The sequence below is a fragment of the Salminus brasiliensis genome, chromosome 8 (genome assembly GCF_030463535.1).
Source record: "Salminus brasiliensis chromosome 8, fSalBra1.hap2, whole genome shotgun sequence".
NCBI lineage: Eukaryota > Metazoa > Chordata > Actinopteri > Characiformes > Bryconidae > Salminus > Salminus brasiliensis.
In genome coordinates, this window is record NC_132885.1 from 22454897 (window position 1) to 22477028 (window position 22132).

At 40.6% G+C, this 22132-nt stretch overlaps 1 protein-coding gene across 3 annotated transcripts in view; it reads left to right on the forward strand.

Moving 5' to 3' along the window:
• The window catches only part of cacnb4a (calcium channel, voltage-dependent, beta 4a subunit), a 50403-nt gene extending 28880 nt beyond the window's left edge, over positions 1-21523 (forward strand). For 2 of the 3 annotated variants that reach the window (XM_072686133.1, XM_072686135.1), the window contains 12 exons: positions 6205-6321; positions 7976-8098; positions 8199-8326; positions 9487-9563; positions 9778-9797; positions 9970-10050; positions 15084-15142; positions 15268-15377; positions 15479-15630; positions 16046-16141; positions 16250-16435; positions 17099-21523. In XM_072686133.1, coding sequence (XP_072542234.1) covers positions 6205-6321; positions 7976-8098; positions 8199-8326; positions 9487-9563; positions 9778-9797; positions 9970-10050; positions 15084-15142; positions 15268-15377; positions 15479-15630; positions 16046-16141; positions 16250-16435; positions 17099-17365 — 1416 coding nt within the window. In that variant the 3' untranslated portion in view covers positions 17366-21523. The remainder of the gene's footprint in view (positions 1-6204; positions 6322-7975; positions 8099-8198; positions 8327-9486; positions 9564-9777; positions 9798-9969; positions 10051-15083; positions 15143-15267; positions 15378-15478; positions 15631-16045; positions 16142-16249; positions 16436-17098) is intronic. The other variant, XM_072686134.1, reaches the window with a different exon arrangement.
• The last annotated feature ends 609 nt before the right edge of the window (positions 21524-22132 follow it).

Here is a 22132-nt window from a genome sequence, read left to right on the forward strand (position 1 = left end):
AAAGAGCCATTCTTTTAGAGCAGCAGAAGATTTTCACATACAGCCAGTCTGTATATGCAGCAGCTTATCCTGTATTTGTTTTTCTACATATAACACATTCAGATGCGTGTAAATGTTTGACATTGTAATACATACAATGACATAAAAACAAAGCCTTGCCTTTTCTGAATGTGCTAAAATGGTCAGTAAATTCACGGTTGAGATATCTAGGTCTTGGTATCTAGGTCTTGTGGAAGCCCTTAAAGACTAGTTAATTTTCTTTAATTACTCATGGTGTGTTATGAGTTGTGTTCCAGGATCATTTTCTTGAGATCTTGAGATAATGAAACTCTGATTTCCCATGATAACAAATAGTTTAAGATATCCACAACCAAGATAGTGAAATTGGGGGCTTAAAATAGCCTAAACAAAAAAGTTTGTGCTTTCTAAGTACTACCATGTTTTTATTGCTGTATAAAGGATAAATATAGATTGGCTCTTGTTGGATACTCTATGTTTTTATTTCACAAAGCGAGCATGCAAGATCATTTAAAGCATTGTTTGGATGAATAACATACAAAAAGCTACTGACATGTGATTTGTATTCATATTCATGCATTGTCATATTATTAACAGAGAAAAGCAGGTTAAGCGGTAGAATGGTGATATTGCAAAAGGGGTTGATGCAGCAATTCATTCAACCTGCAATTAAAACCTGTGTGTAAATGCATATAGAGTATCTTTCAGTAGACCTATGACATATAAAGTGGGATGTAATAATTATCCAGCTACAGACAACACGATAGCAACAATTTAGCGACACTTGTAAGTCTGCTCATCTTTTCCTGATGCAGAGGTTAGACACAGCAATGGATTTTTATGTCATTACAGAGATGCAGCATGTGAAAGCACGGAATCATTTTGCTAATGCTCACCAATGAATGTGTTGATTTCATTTTAGCACCTTTAATGGCCTCATTTGGCCGAATTATGTGTAATAGGTTTCAGAGAACTGTAAATGCCTCCTTTTAACCCAACACAAATTCTGCTTTCTAGCGCTCTCCCGCAGACCTCGGAGCACGCTCAGAGCTAGTGTGTGGAAACAGGCAGCCAACTATCTGCTCTCCTCCTAATGCAGTATTGACCCAGCCACCCTTCTCTCTCTCTGTCTCACTCCAGTTAATGCACTTTCCAGTAAGATCACTTCAGCTGAATTCCCCCCTCGACTGTGGGCCATGCCAGCATCCTCCCATAGGTTTGAGCTAGGAGGCTGAGCTCTAAACAGAGCCTCTTTAATCCCCGCCCCCATGCTCCCAGCTGCCTCTGTCATCCCCACAACTGCCTGTTCCTCCATCACAACACACACATCACAGCAGGACAACAAGTGCTCTCCACGTTTAAAAAAAAAAAAAAAAGGGTCACTGGATGTCTCAGTCATGGATGTCCCATGACGTCTGCCTGATCATGCCGTTGCTAAAAAAAAAAACACTTGTATGTTTTCAATTAGGACAAAAAAGATGTTGCCAAGAGCTATGCTCTTCAAAATACAGGTACCAAAAGGATTATGTTGAGTGATTCTGTGGTAGAATGATCACTGGACATTGTAATTGGAGATGCACCAATATGGGACTTGTGGGGCAATGACAATATTTTCATGTACATTTCTACTAATGCTGATTTTATAAATAAACATTTATAAAATGTACAATATTAGTATCAATGCATCTGGGTAAGCATTCCAGAGAAATTTACAATTTAAATTAACTGAATCAGTGCAATAAATCATCAAATATTAGTTTAAAATATTAGTCATATTTAAATATCAGTTTAAAATATTAGTCATATTTAAATATCAGTTTAAAATGTTACTCATATAAAATTATTTGAGTATTTAAAATAATAGTTACGTAATATACCTCTGGAGGCTCCAGTAAGACTTTGGAGACTGTTTACAACAGTCTGAGACTGAGGTCATTTTTGAAAACACTTTATTTTTGTCGTAGAGAAATCCATCTTAGGCCTGGATTCAGATTAGGCCTAATATGGGCATGACACTGACTGCAGAATGCTGACACTAAGTCTGCCAGACTTACACTTGATTTGACATGATCTTTTCATTGTGCATTATCCATGCTTTTAAGGGTTTGGAGAGGAATACATTCTCAAAGATTTGGTAGCCAGAGACTTCACAAGCTTCCAGAGATTTATTTTATGAACACAATCCATTCGTTCTAGGCAAATACATGATATATTCAAATGTTTGTTGACTGACTCCCCTACTGAATGCATGCAGCTACTTTAAGTTGCACCCTTTGCTGCACAGATGTGGTAATGCACACACATACTCGCTAACACCCTTGTTGTTGGAAGCAATCAAACCCTCACAGCAAGTCTGACCTGGACAGTAGAGACAGTTACTCCAACAAAAGCAGGATCAATTAATGAGCCGGTGTCCTAAAACGATTGCTCATGTAGTGTGTGGCCCATTATATTTGTTTGATGAGAATACGAGTTGTTCTCCAGTGATGGAGTAGCTTTTGTTAGTCAGCTAAGCTTCTTGTGTTTTGCTGGTGTAGTCAGAATGTATGCAACTTGGCTACATGGCCTCATTCATGGCCTTCATACATTCAATGCATTTTGTCCTGCAACTGTTCTCCTTAAAACCAAACTTTGGTTGATTGTTATTTATTTATTTAGCATACTGATCATGTAGCAGATTTTGATGTTGTTAAACTCCTGGAGGACCCCAGACCCCATTTTGAGAACCTTGGCTTTAGAAGAACAGAGAAACCTCTTGGATGGAAAACATACAAGCCTATTGCCTTCTGTTATACATATTTAATGACTACAGGACAAGTCTATTGCCTGTGGTATGAGGCCTTCGTAAGTGTATTGCTGAAATAAGCCAACAACACTCAGAAAACTCAGACCCACTCCCGTCCAAGCTCACTTGACCAAACTATCACTTAACCGACTTCATAACTGTATAACCACCCTGGTGACTAAGGCCGTACCTAGCCCCACTGGCACCGTTAATTCATTCTCAGTGCTGTCAGCTCTATGTGGACTCTACACACTACAACAGCAACAGCAACAACAACAACAACCGTACAACATGATGCGTACCTGCACTACCTCGCTGTAACGTCACACTGGCCTCCCTGGTGACATAGCCGTCCCTAACTCCACTGGCACTGTTGATGCATGCTCAGTGCCACAAGTTCATGTGGATTTTACACACTTCGCAGCTTTACCTACACTATTACAATATATGCAAAATACAAACTACATCACCCACCATGCTACACCCGAACATTCAATCACACACTGCCCTTCTTTACCCAACCTCAGCCATTCTTATCCACATTTCTTTCTCGCCTACCTTCAGCACATGGCCTCTGAATCCAAATTCAACCAGCAAAGACGTGACAGACGTCTCTACAAAACCCTCTCTCCTTTCTTTGTACGAGAATATTTGGAATCATGGTGTGTTCTGTGTTCAGTGAATGTTGCAAAGCATTAGATTTAGAAACATATAGCTTGCTGTCCTGCTGTCCTATGTAGGAGAACAGGACCACCAAAGCCATCCATGAAATATAACTCAGCAGAGGTTTTACAATTACTTACTACAGAGAATGATTGTGTGTGTGTGTGTGTGTGTGTGTGTGTATTCATATGAAGAAAAGGGCAGGGAGATTCCTCCCACGCAATCACTCATCAGTGCACTAGTCCAGTGTTCCTCACATGCACCACACATACCACACAAGTCTGCAGCATCTCACGGTTAAGCTAACATCACATTGAACTCTCTCTCTACCAATTAAGATGATCTAAACACTTAAAACACTTTTTGGAAGCTGGACCATGTTCAGGAATTACTTCGAAGCAGCACTTACAGAGACTCCGGCCAAAATACGCTTTCACAGCGTGTAAAGACGATGTGCTCATATCACAGTTAAAGAAATCTACCAAAGAGCCTTACATTACATCTAGAAAAGTATTTAATGTCATGAAAAGCACTTTAGGGAACTCATGCAGAGCACAGGTTGGCCAGTAAAAGCTTATTTTTCTGTTCCGACGTTCTTCATCAAAAGAGTAGCTTGTAACACTAACAGCGTTCTTCAAATATTAAATAAATCTATTAGAAAAGTTTTTACCAGTGAAAAGCAGACCAAGCGTCAAAAATAGACATTCCCAGAGTCTGCTCAAAGCCCCTGAACCATTTTGTTTGATAGGGTTAAAAAACAGGACCATGTTGATCTTTTGATATTGAAATCTATTTAAACCTCCTTTTTAAGATGCATGCAGTTGTTCAGCGATCTAGGGTCACTGATGATGTCCACAGTATACCCAGAAAAGAAGATTGTTACATAATCTATCACAAAAATGTGACATATTGTTAAATGGCCCACACCAGAAGACCCAGAGGGCCTTATGTCATTTGTTCTCTCTTTATGTAAATACTGCACTTGAGCGCACATAGTATATGTCATTGCAGTCACACAAAAACCTTGTATCTCCATTTTATATCTCCATTATTTGCATAATGTGAATCAGGCAGTTGTGCCTTGTATCAAAATTTCATGAAGAGTGGACTGTTAGGAATGCTCAAAAATTACTTGGAATTAAATATTTTCACGTTGACTTCTATTGAAAGTGAGGACGAATTTTTTCCTCCTCCTGTAAAGTTGCTGTTTCGAGGACACTCAAGGTTTTTGCACTGTGTTACTAACCAGGGAGCTAAAGCTTACTCAACCAGCAAAGGCTGGCCAACTAGCTATTCTGTCTGTCCCTCTGTTGTCCATCCATTAATTTCCTCTTTCCATCTGCTCGCCCATCCATTAGTGTATCTATCCCTTCATTTGTCAGTTTGTCTGTTTGCCTGTTCTCCTGCTAATTTGTTTGTCTCTCTGTTCATTACATTCCTTTCCCGTTTGTTTGTTTGTCCATCTTTTCATCCTTCCTTTTGTTTGTCCAGCTGCCTGTGCTAGTGCTCTATATGTGCATTCCCTGGATGTAAATCTTACATTCTCCACAGAAAGTTGGATAATGGTGAGTGATGGGTGCAGCGGAACTGCAGCACTACCTGCACATGTAGAAGAGTCAGACAGACTCACTCATTTCTCATGGCTTCACTCCCACTGGTGTATTTTGTATGAGTGGCATAACAGACTGGGAGGATGGCAGTCAAGCCTGCTCTTTTTAATATCCAGACACATCCAGACATTAATCAGATCAGGTCTGATCAGCAGTGTTGAAGCAGTGTTTTTTAATATTTAACACTTGCTGAATGTTTAACGTAGACACTCAGTTTTACTGTTAGACCTTTTAAAATGACAGAATATAAAAAGTACCAAAACTCAACAACTGGACATGGGAGGTGTAGCAGTCTTAGCTTAGCTGGCCACCAACGTCAATTTGATGTAGAATAGAAGAGCTAACATTGACATGTTGTTGCTTTTAAGTCGTGATGTTTAGTAAACAAAATCCAACGTTATCCGACCTTAAACACCTTGTCATGATGTATGGTGATCAAAAGCTAATGTCTGGTCAGCATTATAATCTTAACACCCACTTGAAAGGACATTCTGACATCATTAGACATCGATTTTTTGTCGGTTTCAATTAAACATGCTGTCGTGTAAACAAAATCCAACATCTTCCGAACATCTCACGTCAACATCATAATGATATTGAACATAAAGAATATTGACATATAGGTGTAAGGGATGCTGACCAAAACCCTCTGCTAAACATCATAATGTTAACATCTACTGGACATAATAAAGAGATTGATATATTTTAGTTTAAATTTGTGTAGTAGCCAAAATCCAACATCTGTCTAATGTTGGAGCTTAATGTCAAAACATTGGTTTGTGACTTCAACCTGATTTTCATCTACAACTAAAATGTAACATTTGTCTAATGTTAGAGTCCATCTTGCTGACGTCTAGGTCACGTCTGGTACCTTCAGAGAGCTTATCTGCCATGCGAAACCCTTTGGCCTTCTTTTTAGCAGTTTTTTTTATAAAGTATCATTTACATCAATATTTATACAGTATATAGAGTAGGTAGACTCTGTGTACCTTCGTCCACTTGGTGCCAGTTCTGCAGAGGCCACTCATGCTTGCCTGTAATTATTAATGACACACTGTACTTTCTAAAAACAACACACAGGTATATGAGCTGTGAGCTGACTGTAACTATGAGTCACTGTGTTTGCAGGGTTCAGCTGATTCCTACACTAGCAGGCCGTCTGACTCAGATGTGTCTCTGGAGGAGGAGCAGGTCGGCCGCCAGGAGCGGGAGCAGCAGGCCACTGTGCAACTCGAGAGGGCAAAGGTAAGATGGCCATACCCACTCATGCTTTGTGTGTACCATTCAACAGTGTTCAGAAACACTATTGAGTGCATCTCGGAGTTGACTAACTTTTGTATTCTTCTTGCCATCCGCATTCACACATGTAACTCATTTATAAGCAAACTTCTGTTCCTCCTCTAACTGTACAGCATGAGTGTAGGCCGGGTCTGTTCACATAGCTTGCTTATTGGAGGCAATGTACAATGAACTGGCAGAGACCAAACATGCTGGGAGATCAATGAAAGAAACTAAAAGTACACTAAGCTAGAATCAAAACAAAAGGAAATTGAATGGGATATGGAAGCAAACACAAGGCATGAACAGATGGACTGACTAAAGGGACAGATACAAAAGCAAATGAACAGCATAGATGACAAGCCAGTATGCATACAGACGGGAAATGCTCCACAAAGACTAAGGGGAAATCCAAGGACTGATTATCTTGTACCAACAGGGCATGTAAAGGTCTGGAATACGTCTTGTGATGGTAACTGAACAGTCAATTCCTGTAGCTGACATGTTGAATGAAGGAGAAATTGGCAGCCATGAAGACCAGAGCGACTTTGACAAGGGCAAAATCATTATGTCCAGTTGAGTGGTTTGGAGCATCAGAAATGACTTGAGGGTTGCTCCCATTTAGCAGTGCTCCAAGGATGACAAACCAGGAACCGGTAAGAGGGTGTTGGGTGCCCAGGACTTATGGTGTTGGGTATCCAATCAAGGCCTAGAACAGAGGTCTTTAAATCTGGACCTTGAATCCAGTTTCCAGTCCTGGACTGTGTAATCCTTAGTAGGTGTGACACTTTGAAATGAATCAATTACATTAACTCTTTCCTTAACTTCCAACGAGAACAAAATCCATGACTAGACACTGGATTCAAGGTGTAGATTTTATGAACTGAGGTCTAAACCATCAAAAGGCTTCTGTAAAACAAGTCTCGGAAATGCACAGTGCATCACACCCTGCCGTGCATGGGGCTGCATAACTGCAGACTGCAACTCATCCAGAATGCAGCGGCACGGGTCGTCTTCAATGTCCCAAAATTTAGCCATGTCACTCCACTGCTGCGTTCTCTCCACTGGCTTCCTGTAGCTGCCCGCATCAGATTTAAAACCCTGACGCTGGTCTACAAAGCCAAGAACGGACCAGCCCCTCCGTATCTGATGGCAATGGTCAAAAGCCGATCCGCACCAAGAGCCCTTCGAGCTTCAAGTACGGCTCGGCTCGACCCCCCATCCCTCCAAATCCGTGGAAGACAAGCGTCCAGGCTTTTTTCTGTCCTGGCACCAAAGTGGTGGAACGAGCTGCCCCTGGGTGTCCGAACGGCCGAGTCGCTTGCTGTCTTCAAACGCAGACTGAAGACCCACCTCTTCAGAGAGTACTTGGACGAATAGTTCTATGGTCGCCTTATTGTATTGTGTTTAGCAATGTCTAAGCTTGGAGGTATCTTTTGTATTATTAGTCTATTCTAACTAGCTAAGGTCTTTCTTGGGTAAATAGCAAAGCACTTTGTAAGTCGCTCTGGATAAGAGCGTCTGCTAAATGCCGTAAATGTAAATGTAAATGTAAATGTTTTGTCTTGTAATTTTTCAAAGGGGTTAAACACATATCTGAAAGAGACACTCTGTGTTCCAGGCTAAAGCTGTGGCCTTTGCCGTGAAGACCAATGTCAGTTACTGTGGTGCTCTGGACGAAGATGTTCCTGTGGCTGGAACTGCCATTTCCTTTGATGCTAAAGACTTCCTCCATATCAAAGAGGTAACACTAACACACATGTAATGAAAAGACAGCTTTGGGGTTGTGTGATAGTTCTGTTCCCAGTGCTAAAATCTTCTCCCTTGTCTGTATGTTTCCACAGAAGTACAACAATGACTGGTGGATAGGACGGCTTGTGAAAGAGGGTTGTGATATAGGTTTTATTCCCAGCCCTTTAAAACTGGAGAACATTCGTCTTCAGCAGGAGCAGAAGAGGGGTCGCTTCCATGGGTAAGAGGCAATAATAATAATAATTATTATTATTTTAAATTTTTTTTTTAAGTCTGTGTAAAGTTTCATTTGGTTTCCTTTACCTCATTCTCATATTTATATCATTCAGGAATTTCCAGAAGAACTTACATTTTAGTGAGGCATGTTTAAAGCTTAGCATCTGTTCTTACAGTACCTCTTTAACCGTAAACCGTCTAGTTTTAAAAAAAGGACCCGCGCAATATCAGTATTATATTGCCATATTAAACTGGTAGGTATTTGACCACACACATTCAAAGGGCTTTTTTGCCTTTATTAATTCACTGACAATTTGGTCTAGATTAAGTCTAGAATTATTGGGCAATATTATTTTTTGTTTGTATTTTTAAAATTGTGTACTCCAGTAGTTTTAGCTACACAGCACAGGTATGATTCTCTTCGCTATTCAACTCTGCTATATTGCAATAAACAATAGAATTTAACAGCCTTAAAGTAATACATTGATTATACATATATGTAAACATGCTATCACTAATATTGCTGTTGTTGTTATTGTTATGTGTTTAAACACAAATACAAATCCCAGCATTGCTGCGACCAAAAATAAAAAAGCTTGTAATTACCAGCATGTTGGCCAACATTGATAAAACTATAGGCCATGAATACAGTGACGCATAACACTCTGTGAATGAAGCCTGACTCTCAGGGTTCCCTGTCAACATTAATAATCTTATGTGTTGTGCGTTGAGTCATGCGCTAGTCATCCCTCACCTCTTCTACCGTTTGATTTTCCTGTAAAAGAAGTGTTAATGCAGCCGTAACCTAATGATGTAGCGGGTTATTTTTAGGTCTGTACAACCAGCGTGTTGAACGTCAGCCTTTTTCGAACGCCCTCTTCAGTAGGGAAATGCGTTTGTTTAAACAATGCCGGTTTCCTGTAGCGCTGTCCTCCACCTCATTATTGTTCTTGTGACTCTCACAATGATTTTCAGCTGTTTCATGATCATACTGTGACCTCAATCTTTCCATCGCCCCACAAAACTGATGATGTCTCCACACACTTGGTGTTAGATAAATGCAACATTGTGTTAGTTGTGTTGCATATTACTTCATAACAGACCATTTGTACTGTATGTCAGACCATTTCAGTATTTCTAACACTGTCTATTCTGCCCCTACAGGAAGTCCAGTGGAAACTCTTCCTCCAGTCTGGGAGAGATGGTGTCCGGCACCTTCAAACCCAACCCTTCCTCTGCAGGTAAGAGCAGATACTTGAAATCTTACTGCCCAGCTCTGCTCTGCTCGGTTCAGAATTAATGCCCTAAAAGGTGGAGTTTCAAGGGTTTAAAGAGTGACCAAAAGCAGCAACACTTTGAAAGAGTGACACGATTTTATATATAAAGATTGTAAAATAAGTGTGTCACTGATATAGACGTGCATATTTACAGTTCTCTCGTTTTGCCTTTCCACAGCTAAACAGAAGCAGAAAGTGGTACGTAAAGCTTTTTGTCAGACAAAAGGAACATTTACAGCACGAAATTTAGCAAACATGGCCAAATATATCTCTTGCTTCCAGGGCCTGTACTCCATGTCATTCACTCAGCTGATTGCAAAGTGATGACATGAAACATATTGTACGACTGACTAAATGTGTCATATTACAGGCTGAGCACATCCCTCCTTACGATGTTGTCCCCTCCATGAGGCCAGTGGTTTTGGTCGGACCTTCTCTAAAGGGATACGAGGTAGGCGTCGTCCCTGGAGATGTTCCTGCCTTTGTTTCGTATGTTTGGACATGCTGAAAGGATCCGAGAAGGAACAGGGCATCTTTCTTTAAGCGCTGAGGGAGAGGGGAACTCGGGCTGTCACTGAATAGCAGTCATCTTCTCCACATTGTGTTGCCACGGCAACAACCTTCTGGGTACAGCACGCCATAGTCTCAAAAGTGGAGCATGTTTTGAAATTAGAAGCAGAGAAAATCAACAAAAAAGCCCCAGATATCACTGTGACAATAATACAGAGCATAGAAGCTCTAGTCTGTCACTTCAACTTCACAAAGGTTTCACATGTCCCTGGAGCTCAAAAGGAGAAGGAAAGAAAAAGAAAGCAGGCTTGGAGAAAGACGGTGAGGCAAACAACGTGGAATGAGACGGGCAGCTGTACAAGGAGCAGTACAGTGTGTATTGTTGTTTGAGTCAATTTGAACCTTTTAAATCTTGATTTAAAACTAAAGGTTGAAATTAGTTCCAAAACTGTTCAGCCTTTAAGAGAACAGTTCATATTCTGCATCTAAGCAATTGGGAAAAAGGATTGGGAAGCTTTCAAATGAACGTCCGTAATGCACATTCTGTTGAATAAACTTTTTAAGATGTAAGCGAGTCAGTCAGAGTGGGTAGATGTGAAATAGGTGAGTAAGTCTGTAGTTTGTGGTTTTATATGTGGACTGTGGACATTGTGTTTCACATGATCACATATCTTTTTCCCACTGGTGATCACACTTTTTTCATGGGATCACTTTTTTTAGCTGATCACATTTTTTCACTATTTTTTTTCCACATGATAACAGATTTTCATGAGGAAAATAAGTAATCACGTGTTTATTCATGTGCTCACATTTGTTTTTACGTGGACATTTTTTTCACATGATCACATTTTCAGAGGATCAATCTTTTCATGAGAAAATGGGTGATCACATGCTTTTTATGCGAGCACATTTTTTTTCACGCGATCACACTTTTCACACATCACACATTTTTATGTGATCACATTTTTTATCTGTACACATTTTCACATGATCTCACTTTTGTTACACATTATTACACATTTTTATGTGGTCACACTTTTTTCTACTGGATCACTTTCTTCATAATAAAATCACATTCTGTTGAATAAACTTTTCAAGATGTAAGTGAGTCAGTCAGAGTGGGTAGATGTGAAATAGGTGAGTAAGTCTGTAGTTTGTGGTTTTATATGTGGACTGTGGACATTGTGTTTCACATTGTGTTTCACATGTTTCACATGCGGGGCAGTGGTGGCTCAGCGGTTAGAGCGCCGGGCTATCGATAACAGGGTTGTGGGTTTGATACCCGGGCTCGGCAAGCTGCCACTGTTGGGCCCTGGAGCAAGGCCCTTCACCCTTTCTGCTCCCCAGGCGCTGGAGTTGGCTGCCCACCGCTCTGGGTGTGTGTGTACTCACTGCCCCTAGTTCACTACTGTGTGTGTGTTCACTACCACAGATGGGTTAAATGCAGAGGACACATTTTGCTGTGCAATAACAAATACGTGCACCTTTACCTTTTACTTTACATGATCTAAAATGTACATTCACTTGTTCACACATTTTTTCATGTTTTTATGTAATCATATGTGATCACACGTTTTTTTCATGTGAAATGGTCTAAAACAATAATGGTGACTGGAACCAGCGGTCGTAACGTCTACAACACAAACAGTGTTGTTTCATTTTTGATGCTGTTCACCTACACATATCTCCTGTGTATTATCTGTAATGTTGAAGATGGTACATCAGTGGTAATGTGATGAATGATGGTGAATTTCCTTGGGTACTATTTTGCCTTACAACATATTTTATGTATCTCTGTACCTGCCATAAATAGAAGTTAGAATTGCTTTATCAACACCTTATCCTAAATCTATTATGAAAAATCTTAAAGAAAAAAAGGCAGTGTACTGGTAAGTGAGGGAGCATTCAGAGGCATTGCACTTAGTATATGTCTGGTTCCATCCACCATCTTTATGAATAATTCTGACTTTATGGCTTTCTCTAGAATTGGGTATTTCACATCAGACCCCTTTGAATGACTCATTCAGTAATGACTGAATGACTGTTTAATTCCAGATTAAATCCAGATTTTTTGGGAAAATCTGTGGAATAAAAAACAATGGTAAAGTCATTTGGCTTTAGGAGTGCACAGAACGACTGCAGTATGAGTGTGCTGTGTTTGTGAATATGTTTCTTGTCCTTTTCTCAGTTATTTTAAACTGAGTGAGTGTGTGCTGCTATTGTAATGGGTGAGGATAATAGATTATAAGGGTGCTTCTCTTCGTGTGCATTGTAACCCCAAGATTGTAAAAGGTCACTGCTGTTGACAGGGCATGGGGCCATTAGCCCTGTGCTGTTCATTCATGGAGAATATAATAATATGTGTTGCATTTTCTGTGAATGATGTAGAGACACATCTGGTTTCACCAAAACCCTTTAAAATTATCCAGTATATAAACAGTCACTGATCCCATCTGACACCTAACTAGATAAATATTTCGAGGCAGATTGAGGAATTATTTCCATGAATAATTATTAATTAGCTGCCGGTTGCTGTAGGCAAAGACTGCCATCCTGGCAGAAAGCCTGTTTCATGGGGGTGGATCATGCTGGACATAAGCAGTTCAACATGGGTTGCTGGAACTTTTGCTAATAATTTATGGTTGGCACTAAACAGAGTGGTTTCGCAGTAAGAGCCATGCTTCACTTCATTAATTTGTCTCTTTCATTTTTATGGTTTAATTAGTAGCTTAAACAGAAGGGGTCATTTGTACAAAATAAACATTATTGTCCTGAACTCCCTGGCTTTATGTTGGACAGTAAATGCAATTTAAATGTTTTGTGAGTGCAGATGCCAGGGGCAGAGTGAAGATAAAGAAAAAATATGGTATAAAAAATGCTAAAGGGACAGGAAAGAAAACTCATCTTAACACATGATACAAGGATAAGCCAAAAGTGTTATGACCACTAGCTTAATATACTGTTATTAGTCTGTGTGCTGCTCAAACAGACCCACAAGACCCCTGAAGGTGGCCTGCAGTAACTGGCACAAAACATTACAGCAGATCCTATAAAAATGTCCTAGAATGGAAACGTGCTTACGTTGGCATAATTAAATAATAAGAGTCCTGTACATGGAAGTGACACTTATATCTTCATTCAAAAGAAAATCCATCACAACCAAAACAGAGCTGTACAATGGGCCAATTCCAAACCCCCAATACTGTAACATAACAGTCTTGACTCATTTAATTTACACCCCCAACATTTACATGACCAGCCCACTACTAGTAAAAAAGCCTTTTAAGGCCAATTCAGTGCAGCAGACAGTTTTCTGAGTTTTCATAGGAGCCATGTCACTGCCAGATATCTGCTAAATATCTGAAAATGGTTTGGTACCCAGACAAGGCCTCATGACCATGGCTTTCCCAGATTGCACTGTCTGGAAAAGGGGAAACTAAAACTCAGTGTGAAAGGAAGCTAAAAGCTTGTGTGAAAAAGCCCAGTGTGAAAAGCCTGGCTAAAAGCTTACCCTAGCTTAGGGAAGTGTTGCCAGAGAAAGTGGGCCTTGGGGAAGACTCCACATTTATCCGAGCTAGACTAAATATAACCAGCCCTAGCCTACCTCCTTTAACTTTTATTCATCCCTCAGTGAGTACCGAGAGGACAGCACCTCTGTCTGCAGTAAAAACGAAATATTAAAAGTTACAGTTTACTTTGCTACAGTGCTGAAAACGAAGCTGATCTCAAAGCTGATCTCATCCGACCCGGAGACCGTCTACAATTGCTTCAAGGTCCACTTTCAGTGCTTGCATTCCCATGAGAATGCTTTTGACAGTGGACAGGGGTTAGCATGGGTACTCTGGTCTGCCGCTGCTCAGCCCCATACACAATGCAATGCACGGTGTTTTATGAAGTATTCCACCCAGAACCATCATTAAAACTTGCTGTGACTTGTGCCACACAGGGCTCTTCTGTTGCTTCCGCCCAGATGGGTCTTCATTACTGAGCTTTGAGTAACCAACATCCTGTCACCGTCTGGCCATAACGGTTTGGCCCTTGTCAGAATCGCTCAGGTCTTCGTGCCTGCGCATTTCTCCCACATCCAACACGTCGCCAATGGGAAGAGGCGCTTCATATAGCACCCATAGTATTATTTAAATGTCCCTAAGCAAGTTGCACTTGACCAGATGCTTTTGGTCACCACCAAGGACCTTCTGACAGAATTCTGGTTGGATATTTGTCCACTCTTCTAGGTAGAATTGGTAGAGTTCAGTTAAATTGGTTGGGTTTCTGACACTAACTTGACTTTTAAGCACAGTCCACATGTTTGAGGCAATTGCATAGGCTTGAAGTTAGCTTGCTTCATCCATTCCACAGCCGCCTTTTTTGCATGTTTTATGGTTATTGCCCATTGAGGCACCCACGTGTGTCAAAGTTTCAGAAAACCCCATAAAGAACATGTTGCTACCACAACCATGCTTAACAGTCGGTACAGTGTTGTTGGGGTTGAATGCCTCACCTTTACTTCTTTACTCTTCCAAACATCTTTGTCTTATCTGACTATAAAACTTTCCTCCAGAAAGTTTGGGTTGAACGGAAAGTTGTACTTTTTAAAGCAGGGCTTCTTTCTTGAATAGCAGTCTATCAGTCCACAGCAAAGTAAAAACTGTAGAAAGTGGCACTGGTGTTTCAACATCCTCTAGTTTATGGCAGGCCCCAAAAATACTTTTTTCTTTTAAAGATACAGTAAGTAAGTGGTCATAGTATTTTGGTTGATCAATGTACTGTATATATCTGATTGGTTAGGGTTGTCTGTTTGGTTAATAAGGTACACACCAGACTATTCTACTTTCCTATTTCTGACTTTGTGACACTATACTAGTTTCTCAGTGTCTACTAACTTTTTACTAATTCATTCTTTACCTTTCCTTCAATCCATTCATCTCTCTGCTCATCCTTCACTCTGACCTCCACCCGGGGGCTTGTGCTCAGGTGACAGATATGATGCAGAAAGCGCTCTTTGACTTCCTGAAGCACAGGTTTGATGGCAGGTGAGGAGGCTTTATCTTTCAGGAGAGGCTATTTTACTTCAGCTATGTAAAGTATCTCCAGCCATGCCTTGTGTCTGTGATGTGGATGAACTTACATCAAATGACTTTATCCTTTTGTTTTGTAGGATATCGATTACAAGAGTGACTGCAGACATCTCTCTAGCAAAGAGGTCCGTGCTGAACAACCCCAGCAAGAGAGCCATCATCGAAAGATCCAACACCAGGTCAAATCTTGGTAGGTTTTACTTTTTGAGGACCTCCGGTATCAGTATTTTTAAAGATGTTCTGTGCATTATGAAATTGTAACTATACAGAAACTTATCTGTCTCCCTCTAGCTGAAGTTCAGAGTGAGATTGAGAGGATCTTCGAGCTGGCCAGATCTCTTCAGCTGGTTGTGCTAGATGCTGACACAATCAACCATCCAGCCCAGCTCACAAAGACCTCACTAGCACCCATTATCGTCCACGTCAAAGTCTCCTCTCCTAAGGTGAAATGGGCATTACTTTTAGATTTACACTTCACATCACCTCCAAGCTGGTGACTGTCCAGTTCTCTCAGTTTTCTTTGTAATGTGTTGCTGCCCTCTTCTGGCTTGATGTCACATGCAGTTCATTGGCCTGATATTTAATGTACCTTGAAGGTGAGCATTTTTAGCTTGTGATGAGTGAAGAGAAATAATATACATTTTTTGTTGAAGCTTATGGTCCAATTGAGCCATACTCAATGTTAAATGTAAGTGTGTGTGTGTGGTACAATGTGATGGACTGGTGTCCTATTTAGGGGATATTCTTGCACCCAGCAGTTCTGGGTAGTCACTGTAACTCTGAGCAGCATGCAGATAAGAAGAATGGATTATGGTCCAACTCTCTGCTAAACTTTGTATATGCACTTTGTGTTGGCAGGTTTTGCAGCGGTTGATCAAATCACGTGGGAAATCACAGAGCAAGCACCTGAATGTACAGTTGGTGGCTGCGGACAAATTGGCTCAGTGTCCTCCGGTCAGTATTCATTTTCTACATTTCACAAATGATAGTAGTGGCTTTTCTGTCTACTTAATTCACAAAATATTTCATTCACCTTAAGTGCTCCTTTTTTCTCTAATACAGGAAATGTTTGACATTATTTTGGATGAGAACCAGCTGGAGGACGCGTGTGAACACCTGGCCGAGTACCTGGAGGCCTACTGGCGGGCGACACACACTTCTCTGAGCACTCCACTCAACCCTCTGCTGGGACGCAACCTGGGGTCCACTGCTCTCGCCCCATACCCGACAGCCATCTCCGCTTTGCAGGTCAGTAAAGCTGTCAGATTCCTCTTCTGGACCAGACCTCAATGTGATTTAATGTGTTTGGGATTAGTTGGATGGCACAACCCAAATTTTTAGACTTGAACTTTGGACAGCTTGCATGGCGCTCTGGCCAAACCCCCCAACCCTTTAGAATCAGGGCGTCCACTGATAATGTGTTGATGACATGGTGATGATGTCATTGACGTGATGTTCAAATATCATCATTCAGATTTTTTTTGTGTTGGTGCCCCATTCCCCCAGCGAGATGCCGTTCTGGACAGCTACCCATGTCACCCATATCTAAATCTGCCATTGCCTGCCATTGAGGTGTGGAATAATAATAATAATAATCACCCTGCAGAATTCCTTAAAAGAACAAAGGCTGATATAAGGCTGTAATAATGGATGCATTAAAAATTAAGCATTGGCTGTTGTATTTATTAGTTATTGAAAAAACTGTGTGATTGTTTGTTAATATTCTGCTTTTTACCCTGATGCTAAAAACAACTGAATGGATCTTTTAACTTCTAATTATTATAATGAAATAAATTTAAGGGGAATCTCAGATTTTTTATACTGTGTATTGGAAAAATGTCTTGACAAAACATATGTGAATAAGCTTGTTTGTGTAACTTTTAAAAAATCACTGCTTTGTGTTGTTCTTAGCAGGGCCAAAGAAACAGAAACAGCAATCATGCCACCGACCATTCCCAAATTGAGAAGCGCAGTTTGATGACCTCGGACGAAAACTACCACAACAATGAGCGCCAACGAAAGAGCCGCAACCGGCTGTCGTCCGCGTCCCAGCAGAGCCGAGACCACTACCCGCTGGTGGAGGAGGACTACCACGACCCCTACCAGGACACGTACAAACCCCACCGCAACCGTGGCTCTCCCGGGGGCTACAGCAACGACTCCCGCCACAGGCTCTGAGTCCAGCGTCCTCCACATGTCTACAGCCACAGCTCCAGTGTCTTGTGTTCAGTCCTGTTTCTGAAGTGTAGTACCTTGTATTCCCTCTGGCACTGGGTCTCACCAATGGGCTGTTGACCTTCTGCATAGATCTGGGCACCTTTGCCTTTCATTATGAGGCTATTATTGTCTGCAAAATGTTTGCAAAAACATTTCTCCATTTAGAAATATCCCACTGATAGAGGGAAATTATGGTACTGAAATTGTGGGCAGATAAGTGGCTGACTGTCTGGTAAATGATTCCGCTGTACGATGTACGGGTCCAGGTTCGGGTCCAGGTCAAATGGTCTTCTAGTTCCTCATGGGCCTTGTTCTCTGTATGTTTGCAGGGCTAGCTGTCGAGGCATGCTTGTTGGAGCCCTGAACCAGTGCCAGCATGCAGAAATGCCACAGCGCCAAGAGCCTCCAACAAACCTAGAGCCTTCTTTTTGCACGTTTTCGGTAGGAAGCAGAGCGAAGCGTTCCAGAGCGACCTGTTGGTACAATGATGTTCATATGGCGTTAGATTTGGAGGTACTCAGGTACGGAACAGATCACATGTGCCAAAATGTTGAGTAACGTTTGCTCTGACCTCAAATCCCCAACCCGACCCTCAATAAGCCCTGTCCACCTTTCAGAGTAGCATTGTGCAATTTCTGAAGAACTGTCAAAAAGCTGCATTCTCTGCATTCACTCGCTCTTTTTCTTCTTTTCTAGAAATCTCTCTATGGCAAATATGTCGTAACAGTTTAGAACGCTTGTTCTGTTCTCATGTTCTGTATTTCCAGTGTGTAAATCTAAATTCTGAATATGATGTTTTTCTTATTCTGAGACTGGGCAGGAAAGCTATCAGCAGGTTCATTCAGTAATACATGCTACTTACGTGAACAGGGACAGGTTAACCCTTAGTTCCAGAGTGTCCTTCAGACCCCATTCAGGTTCACAGATGCTTATTTTTGAATCATTTACAGCAGTTTATGTCGCGTCAATAATCAAAATTCGTACTCTATGTAATATACTCTTAACTACGAACGTGCTACAAAGAGTTATTTGGGTGATACCATAGAGGAACCATTGTTGGTTCCACACATACCAGTTACCATTTTTGGAAAAGACTTGTGTGAAGAACCTCTTAAAGATTTAAAGAAGGTTCTCCACACTCATATCTCCAAGAACCCTTTGTAGCACTTTATAGAGTATAGACGATGCCCTGCGCTTTACAGGGGTTGTATAATTACAAAATAGGCAACTTAAAATTAGATAAATCAGATGTAGGAGCTTTGTCAGTAAATTTGTCTAATTTCTTTAGAGGCGGATTTTTAAGTGCTCAGTATGTGCTAATGAAGAGTCGTAGTATTGTTACTTTGTATGATCTAATGCTGCTCTCAAAACTTCTCATTATGCACCAGAAATCACTGATGTTTGGGCAGAAGTTGGATAACACACGCAGTCATGCAGTATGTGCGTTTGGCATGGCGAGCTCAATATGAGGATGTAGTTTTACGTGCGATTTTCCTGAACACATTCTGATAGGACAAACTGTCACCCAGTATGTTGTTGATGTAAAATAGGTATTGTGTGGAGATTAATGATGCGTAAACTTATTTGATTCTTCGCCCAAGGAAGGGCGCTGTACAGCAAGTCTCCTGTTATAGGAATATAGCACATTCTGTAATGTGATTGCACTTGGGAGTAGCTTGAGAGTAGAAAGTAGTCGGCTTGAATAGTCATCTTAGTAAAAAAGCGGCAAACCTAGATCAGGCATTAAATATTAAAAATGTAAAAATAAATACAGAAACAGATTGTTGTCCAGCTTGTATATGAAGAGTGTTAAGGGAGCAATAAATAGATCTGAACCAAATATTAATAGCAAAAGCATCATATCAATTGGAGTATTAAGTATTAATGTTGTTGAATATTAATTAGAAGGTCTGGTTATCCAATATATGGGTACAGCTGTTAGCTCGGACGTTATATTATCTATGAGTACTCTCAATTTAATCAACCTGGGCCTTCCCTTTGGACAGGATATTCATAACTGAGTAGCTCTTGATTGTTTGGTGGTAGAATAGACAGTACACAGCGTATTCCAGTGAGCTCAGACAACCTTTAGCAGTTAGCAGGCGATTTTTAAAGCTGAGCCGAACACAGTGCAGTTGAGTCAAGTGCCCTTACTGTACTATCACTGCCATTCCCATTCTACTTGAGCATTAGCATTATATAATATACTGCAGTAGTTTACCTTCCACTATACATGTTACACACAGGTGCAATACCATGGACTATTCTGGGGCCTTGTACTTTACATACACCAATCAGCCATAACATTAAAACCACCAGCCTAATATTGTTTGGGTCCACTTCGTGATGCCAAAACAGCTCTGACCCGACACTCAGCAATTTCTGCTCCAGTAGCTCTCCAGTGGGAACCAACCAAATTGGCTAGCTTTTACTGGTTTACTGGTTCTCCCTTCTCTGGGCACTTGTAGTAGGTACTAACCACTGCATACCGGGAACACCTGACAAGACCTGCCATGTTGGAGATGTTCTGACCCAGGTGTCTAGCCATCACAATTGTATGGCTCTCAGATCCTTACATTTGCTCAATTCTTTTCAGAACTGACTGTTCACTCGCTATATATATATATATATATATATATATATATATATATATATATATATATATATATATATATATATATATAATCAAGCTGCCATTGTCACCAGATAAGCATTTTTTTCACTTCACCTGTAAGTGGATTTAATAGTATGGCTAATTGGTGTATATTAGCAGTTACATAATAAATAAATCACAAGATGAAATAATGCCATGACAAATATGCCTGCAATAGCAGGCTGCATAAACTTTTGCACTGCAGTTGCACTGCTATATATCTGCCAAACATGGAACTGATTTCTCTCTTAACCACTCCTCCAGAATAATGCACTTTGCTGCATAGTGCACTTATCACTCGCTATTTTGATTTCCTACAGTTAGGTTGCAGACAGATGCTCAGTAACTGTTGGTTTACGACATTTAGTTCATGTAAAAATACACAGTCATGGTGCTATATGGTGTGCAGCATTGTTGTGTTAGGTCTTTTGCTAGTTTTAATGCAGTAGTTTTATTCTATGACAGGGATCCTTCTAAGGGATGAAAACACCCCCAAAACACGGAATGGATTTATTTAAGGCAAACAAGCTTATTTACTGAGGTCCCCGCTGCATATGCTGATTTGTAGTTGCATATCTGTTATGTATTGTAGCTATTGCTCAGGGTCCTTGTCAGTCTCTTACTAGTTTGTGACATATCACGTCCATCTGGAACATATTTTAGTCACATTTCAGCTCCCTAGGTTTTACTTATTCAGTTATTTTAGTCATTTTTTACAGTCATTGGTTCCAACTGTCACTTGTCGCTCTTTTGGACTCTGTGCACTGTTTTCCTATGTTGTTTGAGAACTATGCCTTAAATCTGACAAAATGTGCATCTTCTTGTGAGATTTCTTGCTTGACAGTGATCTATTTCTTATTCATTACGTTTAACAGAGTACAAATCTACATAATACAAATAAAAAGTACTCTTCCTCTTACAGTCTTTATAACATTTGGGTTAGAATGATAAGTGGTGTGTTGCTGATAGATAATCTCCCTTGAGATTCTATTTTAAATATTTAAACAGTATATATTTAAACTATATATATAGTATAGTTTATATATATATATTCTCCTACAGCTGCTGCTTTACTCTGACACCTCCCTCTCTGCAGGTGGGAGGGGGGCTTCTTTTTCCCGTAGGTCACAGTTCATGCACATTCATGAGAGACAGCTCGTTAGTAATAAAAAATGGATGACTATGTAAGCTAGAATAAATGACAGCCATTTACTATGCAAACATGTACAGTGCTGCATGCTGACGCTTTACCTCCTTCTGCAACCTCGCGGCTTCTTTGGAGTTTAGTTGAAATCGTGGTTCCTTTCGAGAGTGATGAGAAAATGCATGTCTTCAGTTCCTTTTTGATTAATCAAATTACAGAAAGTCGGGAGAAGGGTAGGGGGAACATCTCTGTATAGAAATCAATGAATCGAGCTACATTTGTTAATGTTTTCTTTTGTAAAATAAATTTGAGCCTAGAAGTTCTTGTAGCCTCTGATGTGGTGTCCTTCGAGCCTTTCTTTGCTGCTGCTGCTGCTGCTGCTGTTGTGCACCTGCCTGCACTGTTTGAACAGCATCCAAGCCAGCCAAGTAAAATCACTGTCATTTAATTTGTCATGGGCAGCTTGCGTAGATTTCATGTGCCAGGTCCTGTTTTAGGTCTGTGTGACCATGAGATTCGTTCAGTGTGGTTTTCTAAAACTGCTCTGCAAGAGAGGATGAAGAACCATTGTAGGAGTAGGAGTGTAAAAACCTTTGGACTAGTAAAGAACCTTTACATCAAGAGAAGATTCTTTAGACCATTCAAAAGGTTCTTCACACTCACACATCTCTTATCACAAATCCAGTTCTCTATGATGTCCCAGTTACAGCACCTTTATTTTTAAGAGTGTAGCTCCACCTACTGCTGGTTCTTGGCCAATGCAAGTAATGACTATATGTCCAAGGTATTAAGGTGAATCCAACGCTCACCCATGAATACCTTTGGGATGATCTTGAGTCCTGTTTGTAATCCAGAACTAATTATTCAACAGCTGATCTCACTAATGTTCTCCCTTAAGAACATTCTTGGGAAAAACATCTGCCCTTGTCCA